General features: G+C 53.4%; 1 protein-coding gene across 10 annotated transcripts in view; it reads right to left on the bottom strand.

Annotated features, from left to right (window-relative positions):
• Window positions 1–19,822, bottom strand: part of DAB2IP (DAB2 interacting protein) — a 218,262-nt gene that overhangs the window by 92,763 nt on the left and 105,677 nt on the right. For 9 of the 10 annotated variants that reach the window (XM_063696732.1, XM_031014439.3, XM_055351829.2 and 6 more), the window contains exon 2: window positions 13,789–13,892. In XM_063696732.1, the coding sequence (XP_063552802.1) occupies window positions 13,789–13,892 (104 nt within the window). Of the gene's footprint in view, window positions 1–13,652; window positions 13,893–19,822 lie in introns of those variants that run through there. The other variant, XM_063696733.1, reaches the window with a different exon arrangement.

Genomic DNA, 19,822 nt, shown 5'->3' with positions numbered 1-19,822 from the left:
CACTGTTGAGTTAAAATACTGCCTGGAAAGACACACTTAAACATGTTCTCATAGAGAAATATACAGGGCCAGAAACATACACAAGTTCAAGGACAGGCATGCATACAAATGCACACAGGAAAGGCATCCCACAAAGAAATGTATGTGTAAGCATACAAGTACCCCAGTACCACCACACATACAGACACACACAAACACATACACATTGATCAGCACACACACGAACACACACATACACAGCCATGAAACATACAAGCTAACATACAAATACACTGAAATAAGCCAATAAATATACACATGTACTCAGCTATCATCAGGCACCTGCAGAATTGTGCAGACACACAAGCTAAACACGCTGGCCCTCACGTGCTCACATTCACAACCAGGACAGGAAGGGCAAGTGGCCCAGGAAGCTCCAGAGTTGGGAGCCCAGATCTCAGGACCAAGGCAAGAAAACAGCTCTTAACGGCTTCCAAGATAACTCCCCCTGCTTTTCTCGCAGGGCTTCACTTTGTGGCAGTCTTTGAGGACAACAACTTGTTTGCTTCTCTCACACTCAAAGCTCGTTTTTACAGCTCCCGGAACCTGTGGCTTTTGGAGTTCTGTTCCCTGGCAAGAGCTGAAGGTTCCTGCCCTAAACATTTCTCCTGCCCATCAGCACACCTGAAATTCCACTGTTTGACACACCTCTTTAGGTCCTAAGGGTAATTCAATCTCTAGGAATCCCCAGGTAAAATGTAAATAATTTTCATCCTTCCTCCGGAAGAGGGTGAGAGCAGGGGATTCCACCACTTAATGGCTCTGGGGCCTTGGGCTCATGACTTAACCTTCTATGCCTGTGTCCTCTTCTGTAAAATGGGGACAAGGTAGTTGTGAAGATTCAGTGAGATCACGCATGGAAGAAACTTAGCCCATTTCCCTGCATACAATAAATACGAACTGCTATCATTGCGGTCATGATCACTTTCATTGTCATAGTTTTTTTTTTTTTTTTTTTTTTTTTTTTTTTTTTTTGAGATGGCGTCTCTCACTGTCCTCAGGCTGGAGTGCAGTGGCGCGATCTCGGCTCACTGCTATCACTTCCTTTGACCACCAGAGACCAGCCCAGCCGTTAGCCAGAAGGGCCTGGGCTGTTCCTCCTGCCTGGGAAGGAAGACTCTCCACACCCTTCAGGTACCTCCTCAGTCTTTCTCTTAGAGGCCTCCCCTGATGTCCCCACACTAGGCCAGGTCTCCCTGTAGACTTACCACAGTTGCAATTATAAGTGTGTTTGTTTAGTGCCTCCCCCACCCCATACTGGACTGTAAAGCCTCCAGAGCAGGGGCCATGGCAACCTAGGTCTCCAGTGCTGGACGCCTGGCAGGTATTCTCTCAATATTTCTTGAATGAATTCACATATATTTAATGATATAAAAGGAAAAAGATAAAGTGCTCTGTGGGGCTCTTTAAAAGGATTTCACTTGGGAGCAATCTGGGCAGACTTGCTGGAGGAGGCAGCTTTTGACAGCATTTTAGAAACATTGAAGGTGGGACAGCAGGTGGGCTTGCTGAGATTGGCTGGGGCAGGATAGCCACATACAGGCATTCCAGGCAGACTCACAGCATAAGCAGAGGTGTAGAGGTAGGACAGTGGGGAGTCTGGCTGCCCTGGGAGGCCCCTGGAGTTATCACAGGTCCCTCCAGCCTCCAAGTTACACACCACCACCTGAGCCTGGGCTTGTAATCCCTTCCCCAGGGCAGAGGACACCCAAGTAAAGGGGAACCCTAAAGAACACTGAGAGTCTAACAGAGGAAAAAGAGGGGAGCCCAGATTTGAAGAGGGTAAAGGTGAAGCTGGGAGGGGAGCTGAGGACGTCAGCAGAGCCCTCCTGGTACCTGCCAGTGCCCAGGATTAGGCGGGCATCAGCGAACAGAAACCAGTTACGCATTCCCAAGGTCTCAGCTTGGGATGTGACAACCCAGAGCAGCCAGGGAGTGACTCATTGTCCCATAAATCCTCCAGCTGACACTTGCCTTAGCATAATAAGCCTGTCCCAGAGGTCTGGATGGCTACAAACACCTCATCAGCTCTTTAAGCTCTCAGCCAGCCCTGGCTAAGGGGTGGGGAGTTGGATACCCAGGGCCTCGTGGCTGCAAGGAAGCCGATTCCACCAGGAGGTTACACCCCTGCAGCAGGGTCTATACTATCTCCGCCTGCCTGCACGTCCTATCACTGAGGTCCCAGCCAGTCCTCCCGGGGCTTGCTGACTTTAGTGCTCATTCCCCAGCAAAACTCCCCTATCCTGTGCTCTGTGCACTGCATGAGTGGCAAGAAAACCACGTTTGGAGTCTACAAGTCTGGGGTCAAAACCCAGCTCTGCTATTAATACTAATGAGGGCTCTTCCAACACGCTGCTGAGAATTAGTCAGATGTATTTAGTAAGCCCTGTCTAAGCTTCAGGCACTGTATTAGAGCTTCCCATGACTTCTCTTTAATTCTCACAACCCAGTGTGCAGATGGGAGAACAGAAGTTCAGAAAGGGCAACTAATTTGCACAGCACCGCACGGTCAGGAAGCGGCAGAGCTGGGTTCAACACAGCAGACAGGCTGCTCCAGAGCTAAAGCTCTCATGTAATTCCATTACCAGACTGAGGCGTTGAGCCAGCACCTAAGCTGCTCTGTGACTCAGTTTCCCTGCTGTACAATGCGGGGATTAGTCTAGCTGATCTCTGAATTCTTTCCAGCTTTGTTGTGCCTCCCTGGTGACCCATTTGCAGGTGACAACACATGGGGGGGAGTCTCCTGGGGACAAAGGGGCACTAATGGTGGGACTTTCAGGTTTGCACTGGGCCACAGGGAGCTTCTGTTGGGTAGGATTCCCCTGCACTTCCAGGCACCCAGCTGGCCCGGGTGGCCCCAGGGCAGCAAGGCAGGAAAGAGATGCTATCTTGTTTTTCTCCCTGGACCAAGAGCCACCAAGGAAAAAACAGGACCCCAGGGAGCTCCAGGACTGAGGACCAGTAAACACTAGTGGGAGGGAGGGGTGGGGGAAACTCCATAAATCCACCTGAGTAAGCAGTGCTTTTAAAAGCCCTTTTCACTACAGAATACAAAATGCACCATTTTGGGAGAGGATTTTATAGGCTATTTCTCCCGGGTGATTTACCATCTGCGGGCCAAGGTTCACCTGGGAGTCCTGGCCTCAGAAGGACCATGGGTATGGGGTGGAGTCAAGGTCAGTTTCTTTTTTTTTTTTTTAAGTCAGTTTCTTTTTTTTTTTTTTTTTTAGACGGAATTTCACTCTGCCACCCAGGCTAGAGTGTAGTGGCGCAATCTCAGCTCGCTGCAACCTCCACCTCCCGGGTTCAAGCTATTCTCCTGCCTCAGCCTCCACAGTAGCTGGGGTTACAGGCATGCGCTACCACGCCCGGCTAATTTTTTGTGTTTTTAATAGAGACAGGGTTTCACCATATTGACCATGCTGGTCTAGAACTCCTGACCTCAGGTGATCCACCCACCTCAACCTCCCAAAATGCTGGGATTACAGGCATGAGCCACCACGTCCAGCACTTTTCAAGGCAAGGGCTGGTGTCCTTGCTGGCCTCTGGTGGGCTGGGTCACTTGTCTTGACCTGTCCTCCCAAGGCAGGGGACCACTCTGGCCTCAGACACACAGTGTGGGAGCTGGCAGAAGTGTGGGAGCTGGCAGAAGTGGAGAGGTCATGGCTCACCCTCTTCGCTGCTCACCCTGCGCTTACTCCATTTAATTCGTTTACTCCCTGTCTCTCTCTGTCTCGTGCACCTTCATTCCACAAGCCCCTCATGAGCCTGCCACAGGTGAGTCCTTGCCCCAGTGCTGGGAGTTCAGACAAATCAGAAACAGTCCCTGTCCTTGAGAAGGTGACCACCGTCTGGTGGGAGAGACAGAAGTGATGGATCATGAAGTCACAGAGTCCGTGAGGGAGCGTGTACAGATGGGGTGTTCTGCAACCTGGACAGAGCCCTGGATGGCACTAGTGAGCTCTGGAGACAGAGAGAGATGGGGAGGAATTGTGGGTAGAAGGATCCGCCCACACAAAGGCATGGAAGCTGGGACAGCCTGGGGGGCTTGAATGCCAGGCTGGGGAGCTGGATCCCCCACCCTGCTGGGAGCCATCTAAGGTGCTGGAGCAGGGGAGTAACAAGCTCAGCTCGTTTTAGACGTTCTTTAAGCAATTCCACAGGAGAAGTTACTCATCCCGATGCAGAGCCTTGTGTTAGAAACAGATGTCACTGCTGCCACCTCCACAGAGGGCCTCCTGGCTTTGGAAACAACAATTGCCGCTTGACAACTCAGATATAATTATGTCTGTAATCCCACCAAAATACCACTTGATCGTTTCATTTTCGTAGCATGAGGAGGTGGGAAAATGAAGGCGTCTGAGCCTTGCCCCTTACATGCAGGCTCCCCCACCTCCCAGGAAAGGGGAGGACCTGCAGGGCCACAGGGCAGGATGGCAAGAGGAGAGCAGTTCTCCCCTATCCCAGGGGTGTCTGACCCCTAGGACCAGGCGTGCTCAAAGTAGGGGCAGGACAAGATAAGGCAGAGAGATGGGGAGGCCTGGGTCCAAATCCCAGCTCTGTCCCTGCAAGCCGTGTGGCCCAGGACAATGCACCTCCCCTCTGTGGGCCTCAACATCCTCGTCCGTAAGATGAAGAGAAAAACAGCACTGACTAGCAAAGACTGGGCTGCATGCTACAGTCCAGGCGCTGTGAGAACTTCAAGATCCAGGCCCGTGAGAGGAGCCATCCTCAGCTATCTCTTCACTCCCCATCTGCCTTGATTTTGTCACCTTCTAAGAGTGAGATTTGTGTTATCTGAGCCTCGAGTCGTAAGGATTAAATGAGACAATACTTAGAAAGTGCTCAGCACAGGGCCTGACTCAGAGTACTATGCAGAACAGGATTCAAAATCCCCCATCGTACAGACAGCAGAGGTGGTAGAGCTGGGATTCGAACCCAGGCCAGTGGGACTTGGAGTGCAAGCTCTGACCACCACCCTGCCTCTCCCACAATGCCCGCCTTACCCCCTCTCAAAGCAGTGGTAGGTGGAACAGGTGCCTATAACCCATCAAAGGGTGGCAGTGACTGACTGTCTGTTGGCCCCAGCCTGGTGACCACAGTGCAGCAGCCCTGCCTGACAGATCACATGCTGGTCCACCTCACCCTGTGCCCTTCCTCTTGGTGGACAGCTGTCTCAGCCCCAGACCTTGTTCCATCCAGTGTCCCTGACCAGGGTCCCCTTTCAGAACCCCTGGCTTTCTGGTCAACCCAGGCCCAGCTGGCACAGCCAGTCATGCCAGGCCCAGCCATTGACAGGTGCTCCCGGATCTGAGCTGCTCCCAGACCCTAGCAGTGCGTTCTACACCTTGTTTAGCCAGCTAACACCTTGTTGGGCCGGCTCCCTGTGGCCCCGGACACACAAACCCCTGGGACTTCAACACTCACTGGGAGGAGCCATCCAGAAGTCCACTTGCTACCCTCTGCTGCCCCCAACTGGCAGGAAACCACCCTGCGCAGACACCTCCATCTCCATCTGAACTCACCACCTAAGAACTTGGTCTCTGGTCCCCTAGGAACCCCTCCAGCCCCTCTCCACCTTCTACTGCCAGGGCTGAGCCCTAGAAGTTCAGTCAGGGGTGATGTTGCTTTGGGGCCGTGACGGAAGGGTATGGAAGGGGGAGGGGTCTGCCCAGTTACCTGGGGCTCTGGAGGAAATGTGGGGTGGAGGTGCACCCCTCACACAAGCAAAGGGAACAGGTGTGGGGAATGCTGCCTTGTGCCAGGCACTGAGCCCTCACAGCCACTCTGTGGGGAGGGGTTCCTGCCCATTTACAGACAGGGAAAGAGAGTGGGGCAACTTGCCTGAGCCATCCTACAGAAGGGAGCAGTGGCCAAGATTCTAATCCTGCTCCATCCCTGGGTTGGGGGGACTATCCCTGGGAGAGGCCAGCACTGTACCCCAAGACCCTGAATGGGTGTGAAGAGAGGAAGAAAGGCCCCCACAGAGAGCATTCCACTTGCCAGTTACTGAACCTGGCAGGGACTGGGGTGGTGGCCTTTACACCTTAATGGGAACCAGTTCATCTGATTCCATGCTGCCCAACAGGCTTACGTGCAGGGCTGGGGAAATGGAATTTACAGGGATGGCCTTCTGATGTATTTGGAAGACCCCAGGGCAGGAAGAGGAGGGGGTACTGAGGCTGGCTTGTTCCCTTCACTTCCATCCTCCCCACTCACACTGCCCAAGCCAGCTGCCACTTGCCAGGATGAGGCAGGAGATTCCAGGGATCCTTGAAGTGGGCTCTTCCCCCTACCCCTGCCCAAGGGCATTCTGAGCACAGATGTTGGGGGGGTTGGAACAGGCTCCTGAGAACCTGCTTAAGAAAAGCAATTTGCTTGTCCCCCCAACCCCATGCTGGATCCCCACCCAGTCTTGGTCTCTGCCCACTGAAGGAGCTCCAGACTCTCCTAGCCTGGTCAAGTATGCTGCACTCCATGTCTGCTCTGGCCTACTCTGGCCCACCTCACCTCCCTTGCTGAGGACCTCGTACTCCTGTTAATATGGCCTTAGATCCCATCTGCTCTGTTCACTGCCATGGATCTCTTGTCGCTTCCATTCCAGCCACCTCCTCACATTTCAGCCCCCAAACTGCTCTCAGTTCCTGCTGTCATTTGCTCATGCTGTTTCCCATGTCCTGGCCTTTGCCTGGAATGTCCTTTCCCCTTCACCTGCCTGGAAATTACTTCACCAAGCCCCAGCTGGCCCTTCTGTATTTCTGCAGGTAGCAACTATGTTTTCATCCTCTTTGTATCCTCAATGACTGGCATAGGCCCTGACACATAGTTGGTGGTGATGGCAAATTTATCGAAAGAAAGAATAAAGAAAGGCAAAAGGAGAGAAGAAAGTAAGTTCGTTCACACCGCAGCAAGGCTCGCAGACCAGAGCTGGGCTCCTGCCCCTACCACCCACCAGCTGGAGACCTGCTGAGGCCAGGCCTCTCTCCTCCCTAAGCCTGGGATCCTCAACTGTAAAATGGAGCTAATTAAACCACCTTCCTGTGTATTAATGGGGTGGGGCGACAGCCTCCCAACCCTACCAATACTGCAGCAGTCCCACCTCTGTCCCAGGCCTCAGACTAGCCTGGTCTTGGATTCAGGAGGCTCCAAGACCTCCTGTCCCCAGACTCCTGCCCCGAAGACCATCCTTGCCCCACCCTGGCCACCCCGGACAACTCCTGAGTCCCACCTTCCAACACTCCCTCTGCAGAAAAGGGGGATGCCCCCCGCGGAAGGCAGACACAGACCAAAATGACAGTAATGTTCCTTTTGGGTTTGAATAGTTTAATACCAATCAGCCTCCGTGAAGGGCAGGGATGGAGGGAGTGAGGGTGGAGGGGGCGGAGGGGGCAGGGTTTGCTCTTCCACCACCCCGCCCATCTGCTGAATACATGCCGGATGCTGGGTCAGGAGACTGACTCACAGAGCGGAACTAAGCAAATTCCTCATACTTCAAGGAGAAAACTGGGGCGCCCATGGTGGGACCCCACCCAGGGGTCCAGCACTACCGCCCTGTTACAGCCAGGACCGCGTGGCTGACATCCCTCCGCTGGCTGATGGGCCACAAACATAAATATGTCCCAAGTGAACGACCATCTGAGATGGACCCACAGCAGCCTGGACCAGTGGAGGGAGCCCCAGCAAGTATCCTGGGCAAGCTGCTCCTCTCCAGGCCTCAGTTTCCCCATATACCCTGGGACAGATCTGGCTTGTCTGATCTGTGAGCCTGGCTGGCTTTTCTGTTCCCCACCCCAACAGCCATCCGGAGCCTCCGTAGCTTGGAAGGGGCACAAATGGGGGGCAGCGGGGCCGACTCTGCAGGGAGCAGAGAATGCCCCCTCCTGGACCTGAAGTCATGCATTCCTCCTTCAGGCAGCCCGCAGCCCAAACTTCGGGTCCCTCTACAGCTGGGGCTGGGGCCTGGTGGCCAGGAGGGGGCAGTGTACAGATGAGCGGGAAGGAGCTGTCATGGGGCTCCGAGGGCAGTTGGACCAAAGAACACCCATTCATCCCAGGAAATGTGATGGGGGCTGGAAGAAGGGCTCAGCTCAGAGGGGGTGGCTGATGTCCAGGTGCTGGGAGGAGAGGACAGGAAGGAGTAAGGGGTGAGGACCACTGGATGCGGGGGAGAGGGACAGAGACCTGGGCTCAACTCCAGGCCCTACCCTCGACATGCTGTGTGACCTCAGGAAAGGACCCTCCCTTCTATGATTCTCAGTCCCTCCTCTGTATAGGGAAGGGTTGAACCAGTTAATTTCCAACAGCCTTTCCATGGTGACATGGGCGGGAGGGTCACCCACTAGCTTGCATGTTTGTGTTCACATGCCTGTTTCTTGTGTTTGTGTGACAGAAAGACAGCTGAAACATGGGGAGGGTGCAGGGAGGCTACAGGAGTGAGAAAAGGGGTGAGCAGCTGGAAAACCTGAGGTCCACAGCTCAGAGGTCTACTGCTAGCTCCACTCACAGCCATCATCCACTGTGGTTCTTGTATCCTGCAGGAGAAAGTCCAAAGGCTTTAGCTCACCCACCAAGGTCTCTCACTCTTCTCTCCAGGCCCTGAACCCATCCAGCACTCCAATCACACAGGGCCATTAGCTTGTTTCCTTCTATTCACTTCACTAACTGAAATACTCTTCTCCCTTGGTTCCTGACGAACTCCTATACACTCCTCAAAGCCCCGCCCCAAAAGTCCCTTCTTTAAGAATTCTTCCCTATCCTTCCTGGCCAGAGATAACTGTTCCTTGTTCTGTCACAGCATCCTATGCAGGGTGTGCACAACCAAGCACCAATAAAAGTGAGTTGTTGAAAGAAACCAAAGACCTGCTCCTAGAAGCATCCATAATCAACCCAATGTTGAGTTTATCTACAGTTTCTGCCAGACCCCTGGGCCTTCCCCTCCCTGACACTTCTCCTTCTCCATCTCGCAAAAAATAGCCCTGAGACCTAATTTCAGCTAAACCTTCAAACACGACTCTCCACTTTCAACTTCCCGAGGAGGAATCAATTGGCTGTCAAGTTTCCCTGAGCCTCTGCCACCTCCCACGCCCCGGGCCTGCCAGCCATCCTCAAGGTTGATGGGAGGGGGGTGGGGGCAGAGGAAGGAGGGAGGGAGGAAGGACCCAGCCCGCAACAGGGAAGTTTGGGGCTGGGGAAGGGGGCAGGCTAAGGAGCTCGTGGGGAGACCAGGAAGAGTCATCAGCTCTTTGCCTCCCAAATCAAACCACGGCTCCTCTGCCATGGAGTGGCAGGAGAGAAAGAACAGCATGCTGTTGCTGCTAAGGGGTCCAGGGCCTGGGGAAGCTGGGTGGGCACATGCAAAGCCCCCAGACCCAGTCTGACCATTGGTCTATGCAGATCCAGGGCCCCAGCTTGCTGCCTGCCACCCTTCCCTCCTTCCCTTCCAGGAGACACTACTGGCACAGAGCAGACAGACCTGGGTTTGAATCTCAGGAGCCTGAGAGCTGATGGCCACAGATGCACAGGAAGCCTCTCTGGTCATCTACTCCCAGGCCCCTTCCCCCATCCTCATTCAGGGCCCCCTATAACTTGCAGGGCACATGCCAACCTCGTAGCACTGTGTGGTCCTGGAGAGCCACTCCCCTACCCCCCAACTCTCCCTATAGGAGGGAGGGAGTTGTCCCAGATGGGCAGAAAAGTTCCACTCCTGACCAAGCCACAGAGCTGGTATGAGGCTGTGCAGGGCCTGAAACCTGGGTCGGGGAACTCTCTAGAGCCCATTCTCTTAGCTACTGCACCAGAACATTTAAGCACCTATTTATGCCTGAACTGTACGCTGCCTTACAAAGTCCATCCCCCACATTTCACAAAAGGGGAAACTGAGGCTCTCCCAGGGTCATATAGTCTACAAGAGGCAGGGGCAGGACTAGCACTGAGCCTTCAATGCCCTACAGAGTGGCTGCAGGTCCTCGGCTGACTCACAAAATGAGGAGGGGTGGCATGTGAGGGTGTAAACAACCCAGGCTCCTGAACCGCTGTCAGCTGGGTGGTGACCTCTGACAAGCCCTTCCCAGGCCTCAGTTTCCATGGAGAAGGTGGACAGGCTGAGCCTTGTAGACCTTACACCGTGACTCATTGATTCTCCCTAAGGAGCACCCCTGTAAGAGAGGCTGACAGCCCACCATTTGGGTTTGAAATGGCAGTGAAGATGGCAGTTATTCCAGTACATCCTGTGGCATCTCCCCTGCCTCCCCGAGGCAAAACCATGTTTCCTGGGTTCCCTCGAGGGTCTACACAGAGCAAAAGTCAGCTGAGCACGTGAGGACGTAGCTTTTGGGAGCCTGTAAGTGAGCAAGTGTGTGCTACGGGCTAGGGGAGGGAGGCGGGTGCTTCTGGCCCTGCACAGGGTCTGTGTGAGGGACTGTCCCCAAGGCCCAGGCCAGGCTCACCACTGACCTTCCCCCAAACACCTTGTCCTCTGCCTGTACTCCAACCCTCCTAGATCTTTACTGATGTTTTACAGCCAAAAATGGAAACCCGATTTGGATGTTAATGATGGATTTCATCCATGAAGCACCTACCATGGGTCAGACTTGGGCGACCACATTCACCAAGTCCACAGTCCAAGCAAAGTCTGTCATTCCAGATTTTACTGTCAAGAACACAAGGCTCGGAAAGGCTCAGTGGCTACTGAGATCACATGGGTCATGGAAGATCTGGGATTTGAACCCAGATCCCCACCTCTGAGTTCTCCAGTCCCCTCAGCTCCCAGCACCCAGCCCAGAAGAGAATCTCAAATCACATCCCTTAAGGACCAAGGTGCCCAGGAAAGGACACAAAACGTAGATGTCCGGCAGTCCTGACTCAGGAGCTGAGTGACACCAGCTAAAGAATTTCACCTCTGAACCTCAGTTTCCTCACCTGTGAAATGGGCACACTAATAGTGCCTCCCCTAGAGGGTTGCCATGAGAAGTGGGCAAAACGACCACCTTGAACACGCTCTCCATCCTGCAGACCCTAACCGGGCAGGTGGGACTGTGAGTTGAGTCCCAGGCAGCTCGAGGTTCCCAAGGCTGGCTCTGACTGAAGGTGGTTTCTACCCTCGGATACAGAATGAAGACACCACTACAGGGAAAACACTGATCCTAGCTGTCACTTAAAGAGCTGCAAATTATAAAAACTTTAAGGTGTGATAATACCCCTATTAGAGCAACTCAGAAAGGGAAATAGCCGGAAAAGCGATGCTGATGGGGTTCTGCGGGGGGTGTGGGGCAATGGATCCGCCTCCTAGCCTGAGGATGGGTGTGCTTCATGCCCTGGAGTCACAGAGACCTGGGGTCGAATCTTGGTTCCGCCACTTAGTAGCAGTTGGAGCTTGGGCAGCAAGTGACTTTACCTCTCGGAACCTGTTTCCTCACCTGGGAAATGGGGTAACCAATGTTTCAGCTGTAGGTGTGTCTCCTGGATGAAGAGAGATCAGGTAGGCTGGGCGTGGTGGCTCATGCCTGTAATCCCAGCACTTTGAGAGGCCGAGGTGGTAGGATCACCTGAGGTCAGGAGTTCGAGACTAGCCTGGCCAACATGGTGAAACCCCGTCTCTACTAAAAATACAAAAAATAGCTGGGGGTGGTGGCAGGCTCCTGTAATCCCAGCTACTCGGGGGGCTGAGGTGGGAGAACTATTTGAACCCGGGAGGCAGAGGTTGCAGTGAGCCAAGATCACACCACTGCACTCCAGCCTGGGCGACAAAGCAAGGTTCTGTCTCAAAAAAAAAAAAAAGAAAAAAAAAAGAGATCAGGGATGTAGGACAGTGAGCCCAGTGCCTGGCACACAGTAGGCACTTCATCAATGGAGGCGGCTACTATTACTAATTATTATTAGTCATCGTTCCCTAGGGTCCCCCTGAAGGCCCACCCTGCCTGCTGTGGCCCCAGGGATCCAGAGAGATCAGAACTTGGCCTTCGCTCCAGCTGATAGGGGTCACCCTTGTCCCAGCCTCCAGGCGCTCCCTGCAGGCTGGAGACCAGCTTCCTGAGACCCCGTGGCCAAACTCAGGGCCATGACCCTGAATCGTCTCAGCGCAGGCTTCCTCCTCATTGCCCATGGGTTCAACCCCCAGCTGGGGACTCAGAATCACCTCCTGGGGAAAGCTTGTTAAAATGCAGGTTCCCAGGCCCTGCCCTGGCCCAGTGGACTGAAATCTTAAAGAAGGACAATAAGCTAGTTTTTAAGGCATTTTTATAACATATTGGCAGTGGAGAGAATCAGTGGCCCTGGGGAAAGCCCCATCCCTTTGGCCTGGTACTGGAGGTTCCACGTGACCTTGACTCGGCCAGGCCTCCCAGCCTCACCTCCTACACTGTCCTCCAGATCCCCTCAACTCCAGCTCCACCAAGCAGTTCCGCATGCCACAAACACATCAGCCCCTGACCTTATGAGCTCACATTCTCATGCTGACACTAAGTATTAGGAAACAGAAGAGCAGGCTGCTGTGATGGCGGAAAAGCAAGAGGGCTTCCTTGAGGTGGTGTGGTCAGGAGCTGATATCTGAGCTGATGCCCAAGGGATGAGGAGCCAGCCCTATGGCAAGCAGAGGAAATTTCTAGGGTGCCTCCATACCTTTGCAACTGCTGTTCTCCCTCCCCGGAAGTCCCTCTCTCTCTCTCTCTGTCCTTGCCTAGCCATTTTCTATGGACCCTTCAAGATGCAGCTCAAAAGCCAGCTCCCGTGGGACCCCCTCCCAACCCACTGTGAATAGCCAGTCACTTCCAGCTCCCCTGGAGCCCCTATATGATGCTATCCAGTGACAGCCAGGCCTGCACACTCTCTGTTCCTGCCACCCAGAACCTTCTTTCCTCTGCTTACACACAGCAGGCATGCCAGAATAACTGATGAGTGAATGAATGGATGAACAAACCATCCAACATCCACCTGCCCTACAGACCTGCGCTCCCTGGAGAAAGGAATGTGTCTATGTCATCGCTGCATTTCTGGTGCCTGGCACAGCCCTGGAGAGAGGTACACACGGTAATGCTCCTGAATGAGGGAGTGAAGGGACCCAGAACTCTGGTGTGTGTGTGTGTGTGTGTGTGTGTGTGTGTGTGCGCGTGTGTGTGTGTGTACATGCAGAAATGCAGAAGGGTATGAACAGTCAGACGTTAAGGGTCATTGGGTTCTGTTTCCATAAAGTTGTTTAGGTTTGTAATTTTTAAAAAGTCTGTGTGCTGGTGGGGACCACTCAGTTCAATAGCTATGATATATATTCTGTGTTTTGTCGGTTCTAAGCCATCATCAGTTATAATATATAGCATTATTTTATGTACCACCAAGAAAGATTTAAATTATGGTATGCCATGAGAGGTGTTAAAATATATGGAAACAAAAATAGTGCATCTTTTCAGGGTTGCAGAAGCACAGTGTGTGTGTGCCCTCAAGGGTACATTTATCTAAACTAACAAGAGCCTCTTCTCTTTCCGGGCCAGCTCAGCGCTGGGCCCCATAGCCTTCGGTGCTGTCTGTCCTCCACCTGCCCCCTCCCTCTCAGGATGGGACCCCCCATGTGGCCCCTGGGACCAGGGCTGAGCCATGGAGATGGGAGCAGCTGAGGGATCGGATACCTAGAGCAAGGGAGGCCGGATGCTCTCCGGGTCCATGAGGCTCCAGGAAGGGGGGCCGTGGGGTCACAGAGCAGCACCCCGGGCGAGGTGGTGATGGTGGTGGCAGTGGCGGTGTTGGTGACGCAGAGATAGTTACCGTGACCCGGAACGGCGTGGCGGCCGAGGGCTCCATGCTGGGGCTCTTCTCGGAAAGGCTGCCAGGCAGGCTGCGCCGAGAGCCCGGCCTTTCTTGAGGCGACTCTGCCAACAGAGGAGAAGAGAGAGGTTGAACAAGAACAGCCAAGGCCACACAGCTAGGGCCTCCTGCCACTCCCATCCCAGTCAGGACAACAGACAAACCGGTCCCTAGACAATGGTCCAGGCACTATGGAAAAGTCTGGCAGTTCCTCCAAAAATTAAAAATACAAGTACCACGTGACCCAGCAATTCCACTCCTGGGTATAACCCAAAATAATTGAAAACAAGTACTCAAATACCTGTATGCAAATGTTCACAACAGCCAAATGGTGGAAACCCAAGGGTCCATCAGCAGAAGAATGGACACACACACATGGTATTGACATGCAAAGGAATACCATTCTGCTCTAAAAAGGAATGAAGTTCTGATTTAAGCTGTAATGTGGATGGACCTTGAAAACATTACGCTGAGTAACCCAAAAGGACATATTTTGTATGATCCCATTTATATGAACTATCTAGAAGAGGCCAATTCGTAGAGACAGAAAGCAGATTTGAAGTTAGCAGAGGCTGATGAGAGAGGGGAACAAGGAGTTATTGCTTAATGGTACAGAGTTTCTGTAAAGGGTGATGAAGAGTTTTAGGAATGGATAGTGGTGATGGTTGCAGAACATTACAAATGGACTTCATGCCACTGAATTGTACACTTAAAACTAGTTAAAATGATAACTTTTATGTTTTACATATTTTATCACAATTTTTTAAAAAGGGCGGGAAAAAGGCCTGGCACAGTGGCTCACACCTGTAATCCCAGCACTTTGGAAGGCCGAGGCGGGAGGATCACCTGAGGTCAGGAGTTCGAGACCAGCCTGGTCAACATGGTGAAACCCTGTCTCTACTAACAATACAAAAATTAGCCAGGTGTGGTGTTGTGTGCCTGTAGTCCTAGCTACTTGGGAGGCTGAGGTGGGAGAATCACTTGAACCCGGGAGGCGAAAGTTGCAGTGACGCGAGATCGTGCCACTGCACTCCAGCCTGGGCAGCAGAGTGAGACTCTGTCTCAAAAAAAAGCGGGGGGAAATATTCCCCAAAACCCCCACTCCTTGTAATGTAGTGGGCTCCCTGTCACTGGAGGCATATAAGCAGACAGATAACTGAGCCATCTCCTGGGATGCCACACTTGGGGAGCTTGGATGACTTCTCAAGTTTTCTGTTGTTTTAGAGTCAGGGTCTCACTCTTTCGCTCAGGCTGGAGTGCAGTGATGCAATCATACTCCACCAGCCTAGAACTCCTAGGCTTAAGCAATCCTCCTGCCTCAGCCTCCCAAGTAGCTGGGACCACAGGCACACCCCAACACACCTATCTAATTTTTTAAAAAAATTTGTAGAGACGGGGGTTTCCTTTGTTGCCCAAGCTGGTGTCAAACTCCTGGCCTCAAGCAATCCTCCCACCTTGGCCTCCCAAAGTGCTGGGATTACAGGGCTCAGCCACTATGTCAGCCCCCACGTTTTTTCAAACATGAGAATCTGTGACTTCTGGCTTCCAGTTATTTTCCAGAGGCTTTAAACTTGGGAGGCCTACAGAGGCCAGCAGGAAATCCAGAATCCAGGAAAGCAGCCAGCCACTCGGCGCTAATTGGTTACTGCTACATCACAAGGAGGGGCTCAGGGCAGCCATAGCTGCCATGGTTCAAGAGAGGCTGATAATCTGGGTTTTTCAAAATATGAAGTATTCTGACTCTTAAATGGTGACAGCTCATTGAAAACTTTTAGTCACGGCCTTAGCACACCTACATAAAACCTCCTGAGTCTGTCCAACCTGCCAACCTGGCCACTTTCCTCACTGGTTCCCCCACAACAGCGTGGCACCAGCTGCCTCTTTGCCATTGCTCCAGAGGTGGCCCCCAACAGAGGACTCCCTTCCTGCTCCCCTTCCCCAGCCTGGTCCATCCTGCAGGCCCTGGAGGAGGTCCTGGGTGACCCCCTCTACTTCCAGCTCTTGCCTCGCTTTTGGCTCCTACAGCAATAACTAGACCTGAGTCTCCTATCAACGCTCTCATTTGCAGTGTGTGTGCGTGTGTGTGTATGAGTGTGTGTGTGTGTGTCTGCAGAACTCCTAACACCTACACCTAAGCTGGTTGCATCTCCACCTCCCCAGCACCCTGCATGGAGCCTGGTGCGTGGGGGGTGCCTGGGAAAGACCTGTTGACTCGCAAGGGAGAAGAAGGACAGGGCAGAGGTTTCCCTGGTAGGTGTGAACACACAGGGGTGTGGAGTGAGACGGGAATGCCCAGACAAACACATGTGCATGTTTATATTCATGCAGATACTCCAATGTGTACACTCCCAGACCCACCCCAGGTACATATTGAGCAGGGGACGTGCGCACACACACACAGGACAGATGACATGGGGTTCACACAAGAAGCAGGCTTTCCAGAAGGCAGAACAGGATGCTGGGGCGCTGTGTGCTTTCCAGGCCATTCCCTCCACACAGTCACATGGACAGGAGTCCACAGAAGCACAGGCTTCATCCTGAGCCTTGGCTCATGGCCAAGCAGGCAAAGCTGTCCTGAGACTGGTTCAGGCCCGCTGACCTCCAGGCAGGCCTGGGGCAGGCATTGACACCAGGTCCAGACCATCCAGCCCCAGACGCCTCTTCCAGAAAAGCTCCCTTCCCACTTGGCTCATCCTCAGCCTGGCGCCGTCTCTTATGGCCCTTGCTGTTCCCGCACGGTGCTTCCTGCTTAGAACTTTCCTTGGACCTCCTCCTCCACAATCTCTCTAGTCACAGTCAAGGGATAACCACTCTTTCTGGAGGTTTTGCTAGGAAAATTCTTCCCATGCTTTCCTGTCTGCCTTCATCTCTCACCCCTTCGCACCACCCACCTGGAGCACCCTCCTGTCCTCCGTGACAGCACATGCCACCTCCTTCTGGGAGGCTGTCACCCATAACCTGTGTCCCATCTGCTATACTCAGCCAAGCTACCAATGACCAGAGCAGAAGCTGAGGCTCAGGGTGCAGTCACCAGCCCAAGGTCACAGGGCTACTGAGCACCACAACAGGAATGAGGGTCCAGTGTGTCTGGACCGAGTCCATGGCTCCTTCAGCCCTAAGTCCCATGGGTCCCAACACCCAGCCAAGAGGCCAACACATAGGAGGTACTCAGGGCTTAGTCTCAGGATGCAAACCTTAGCCAGAGGCAGACCCCCGGGTTCAGCCACCTTTCTAGGAAAGCGGTAGAAGTGGGAGATGGGCAGTGCCAGGCACAGTCAGGACCCTAAGCCCGACTGCTTCTAATGCCCTCAATGCCCTCAGAAAGAAGGGACTCCTCACCCTGGCACCGAAAGCCATTCTACCTCACACACTCTCTGGCTTCTGTTCTTGCTAACCCTCTTTGCTGTACCTGCCATGATGCAGGAATGTCCCACCTCCACACCTTTACCTATGCTCTCCCCCTCCCTAGAATTCTCTTCCCTGGAATGGCCTCCTGTGGGAACTGTCATCCTTTGAGCTCTGGGGCAATGCTGGGGGCGCCCAGATCACTTTAGGCAGGATGACTCACAACCCCGCACATCAGTCAGCCCTGCAGACTTGCTACTTGGCGTCTCGGCAGGAAGATGGGTTGTCTGTTTCCCACCCCCACTCAGAGCCAGGCACCCTGCAGTGCTTAGTCAAGATTCCTCCATCAAACCAACAAACACGGGGTACCCACTGCAGTTATGGAACCTGGTTGGCAGAGTCAGGCTGCCCCACAGGGGTCTTGGGATCACCAGGACAACAGCAGCTGGAGCTTCCAGGAACTACCCTCCCTCTCCTGACACATATACACACACACACCACACACACACACACACACCACCCCTGGCCACAGCTTTACACTTTCCTGGGTAGGTGGGCCCTCACCACTCCAGGCAAGAGGTGCATGGAGTGCCCTGGTAGAACACTGGGTGCCCAGTGAGGATGTCTTTCCACTGAGACCAACACTGATGCCCAGAATCCTGCCTCTTGCCTCCTGGGTCTGGGCCAGGAAGCTCTCAGAGGTTGCTTGGTCCAATCTCCCATTCGACAGATGATGAAGCTGAGACCAGAAGCAAAGAAATGTGTGTGTGATCCCTCAACAACAGGTCTATAGCAAAGAGTGCTCCCAAAAGTCTTTAACTTCCATTCAGAAGCCCTGGCTACACCCCTCCACCTGAGAAGCTAGGAAGGCCAGCAAGGATCCCAGGTGGCCGGAGGATAGGGGCCCACTCTCCCTCCTGCACAGAGCGGCTGGCTCTCCTCCCTGACCTCTCCAGTCTCCCAGCCCATACCCAGGGCAAGGCCTGCACTCCATACGAAACTGCAGGGGAACCTGGGGCACCTTCCCAGGTATCTCCTGTGTGGCCCCTAGTTCCATTCTCCACCTCTCTGTGCACTGCCTTCTGCTCCAGGGCACTGGCCTGTACAGACTCTATGATCTGAGCTTCTAGACCCTCAACTTCCATGTGGTTTGGCCAAAGAGGAGTCCTGGCAAGAGATGAGGGGAGGAGGGAGAGTCGTCTGGGCTGCCTGCCTCCTCCACGGAAGGTCCCAGCCACCATCGGGATGACCCTATCTTCTGGACCTTTGCCTCCCAGCAACCACGCTCTCCCCTCCTCCATGGGGCCTCAGGGAAGCAGCCCCTGCTGTCCCTAGCTTTGGGGTCCTGCACTGCCCCTGTGGTTCCCGAGGCCTGCCCACACCTTCATAAGCAGCCCCTCTATTAAACGCTCCTCTAATCACCATAGTCTGAGGCACCACCTGCTTTTCTCCAGACCCCGAACTGATCCACCAGGTGGGAGCTCAACTGCCTGGGAGTCACCCATGGAGCTGATGGGACCTCCTTTACCCACAGATGGGGAAACCAGGCCCTGAGAGGAGCTGTGATGTGCCCGTGGTCACACTGAACATCGAGGGCAGAGTCTGGGCCAGGCCAGGCTCTCTCCTGACCTGACACCCCACACACCTTCCCCACGGAGCCAGCCACCTGCCGTAAGCTCTAAACACAAAGTTAATGAAGACATGGATCGCTGGGTTCTGGACCCACGTTTCTCAATGTTTTTTCATTGTCGCTCTTCCTTAAAAGTCTTCTTAGACACTTTTTTCCTAATTTCCCCTCCATAAAATTTTAATATCACAGATATACAGTATCTTTTATGTACTGTGTGTATACTGGGCTTTGTACAGAAAGGTTTTTTTTCATCTTCTAGCCCAAGAACCAACTTTTTGCCCACTTAGGGGCAATCTCGCCTCCGCTGAGAATGCATGTTCTGGACCCTTTCAAATGTAATCCCACAGGACAACCTGGGCAGCTCTATAGTGAGTTCCATTTTCCAGATGGAGAAACTGAAGTTCTGAGAAGCAAAAGTGACTACCTCTAAAAGTCCTCCAGGGAAGAAGCAAGAGTATATGCTGAGAGTCCCTTAAACTGCCCCCAAACGCACACTTCCAGCCCCAGCGAAGATGGAGGGGACATGGAGCATGGGGTTGGGTGAGGAGCCAAGCTGACACCAGGAGCCTGGATTCAACCCTGACTCTGCTGTGTGACTCCATGGCTGCCCCTTTCTCTCTCTGAGCTGATTTCATCAATCCAATGAGTCAGGGAGTAAGAGCAGTGGTCATCTCCAGTCCTTGGAACCAAGTAAAAACACACACACACCCTCTATTATTTTACACAGGAAAAGAAGGCAGGGAACTGACCCTGAGTTCTAACTCTGGACCCTGGGGATTCAGCCTCAGGGTCCTAGGCCCAGCATGCTGCCTTTGGCCTTTCATTTTGCAGCAAATCTTTTCTAATTTGGGCAAACAGACACTGGGAGGCCTGGCCTTATGGTCCCATAGGTCTAGCACCACAGCTGGTGCCAGTAGAAACCCAGAGAGGTGAAGTGAATCTGCTAAGATCACACAGTATGAAAGTGGCATTCCTAGGGTTAGATCACGGGAAGGGAGACCCAGCCGATCTCTTAAGAGT

The sequence above is a fragment of the Gorilla gorilla genome, chromosome 13, assembly GCF_029281585.2.
Source record: "Gorilla gorilla gorilla isolate KB3781 chromosome 13, NHGRI_mGorGor1-v2.1_pri, whole genome shotgun sequence".
In the NCBI taxonomy this organism is placed as follows: Eukaryota; Metazoa; Chordata; class Mammalia; order Primates; family Hominidae; genus Gorilla; species Gorilla gorilla.
The sequence above is the reverse complement of the archived record's forward strand: the minus strand, read 5'-3'. Positions and strand labels throughout refer to the sequence as shown.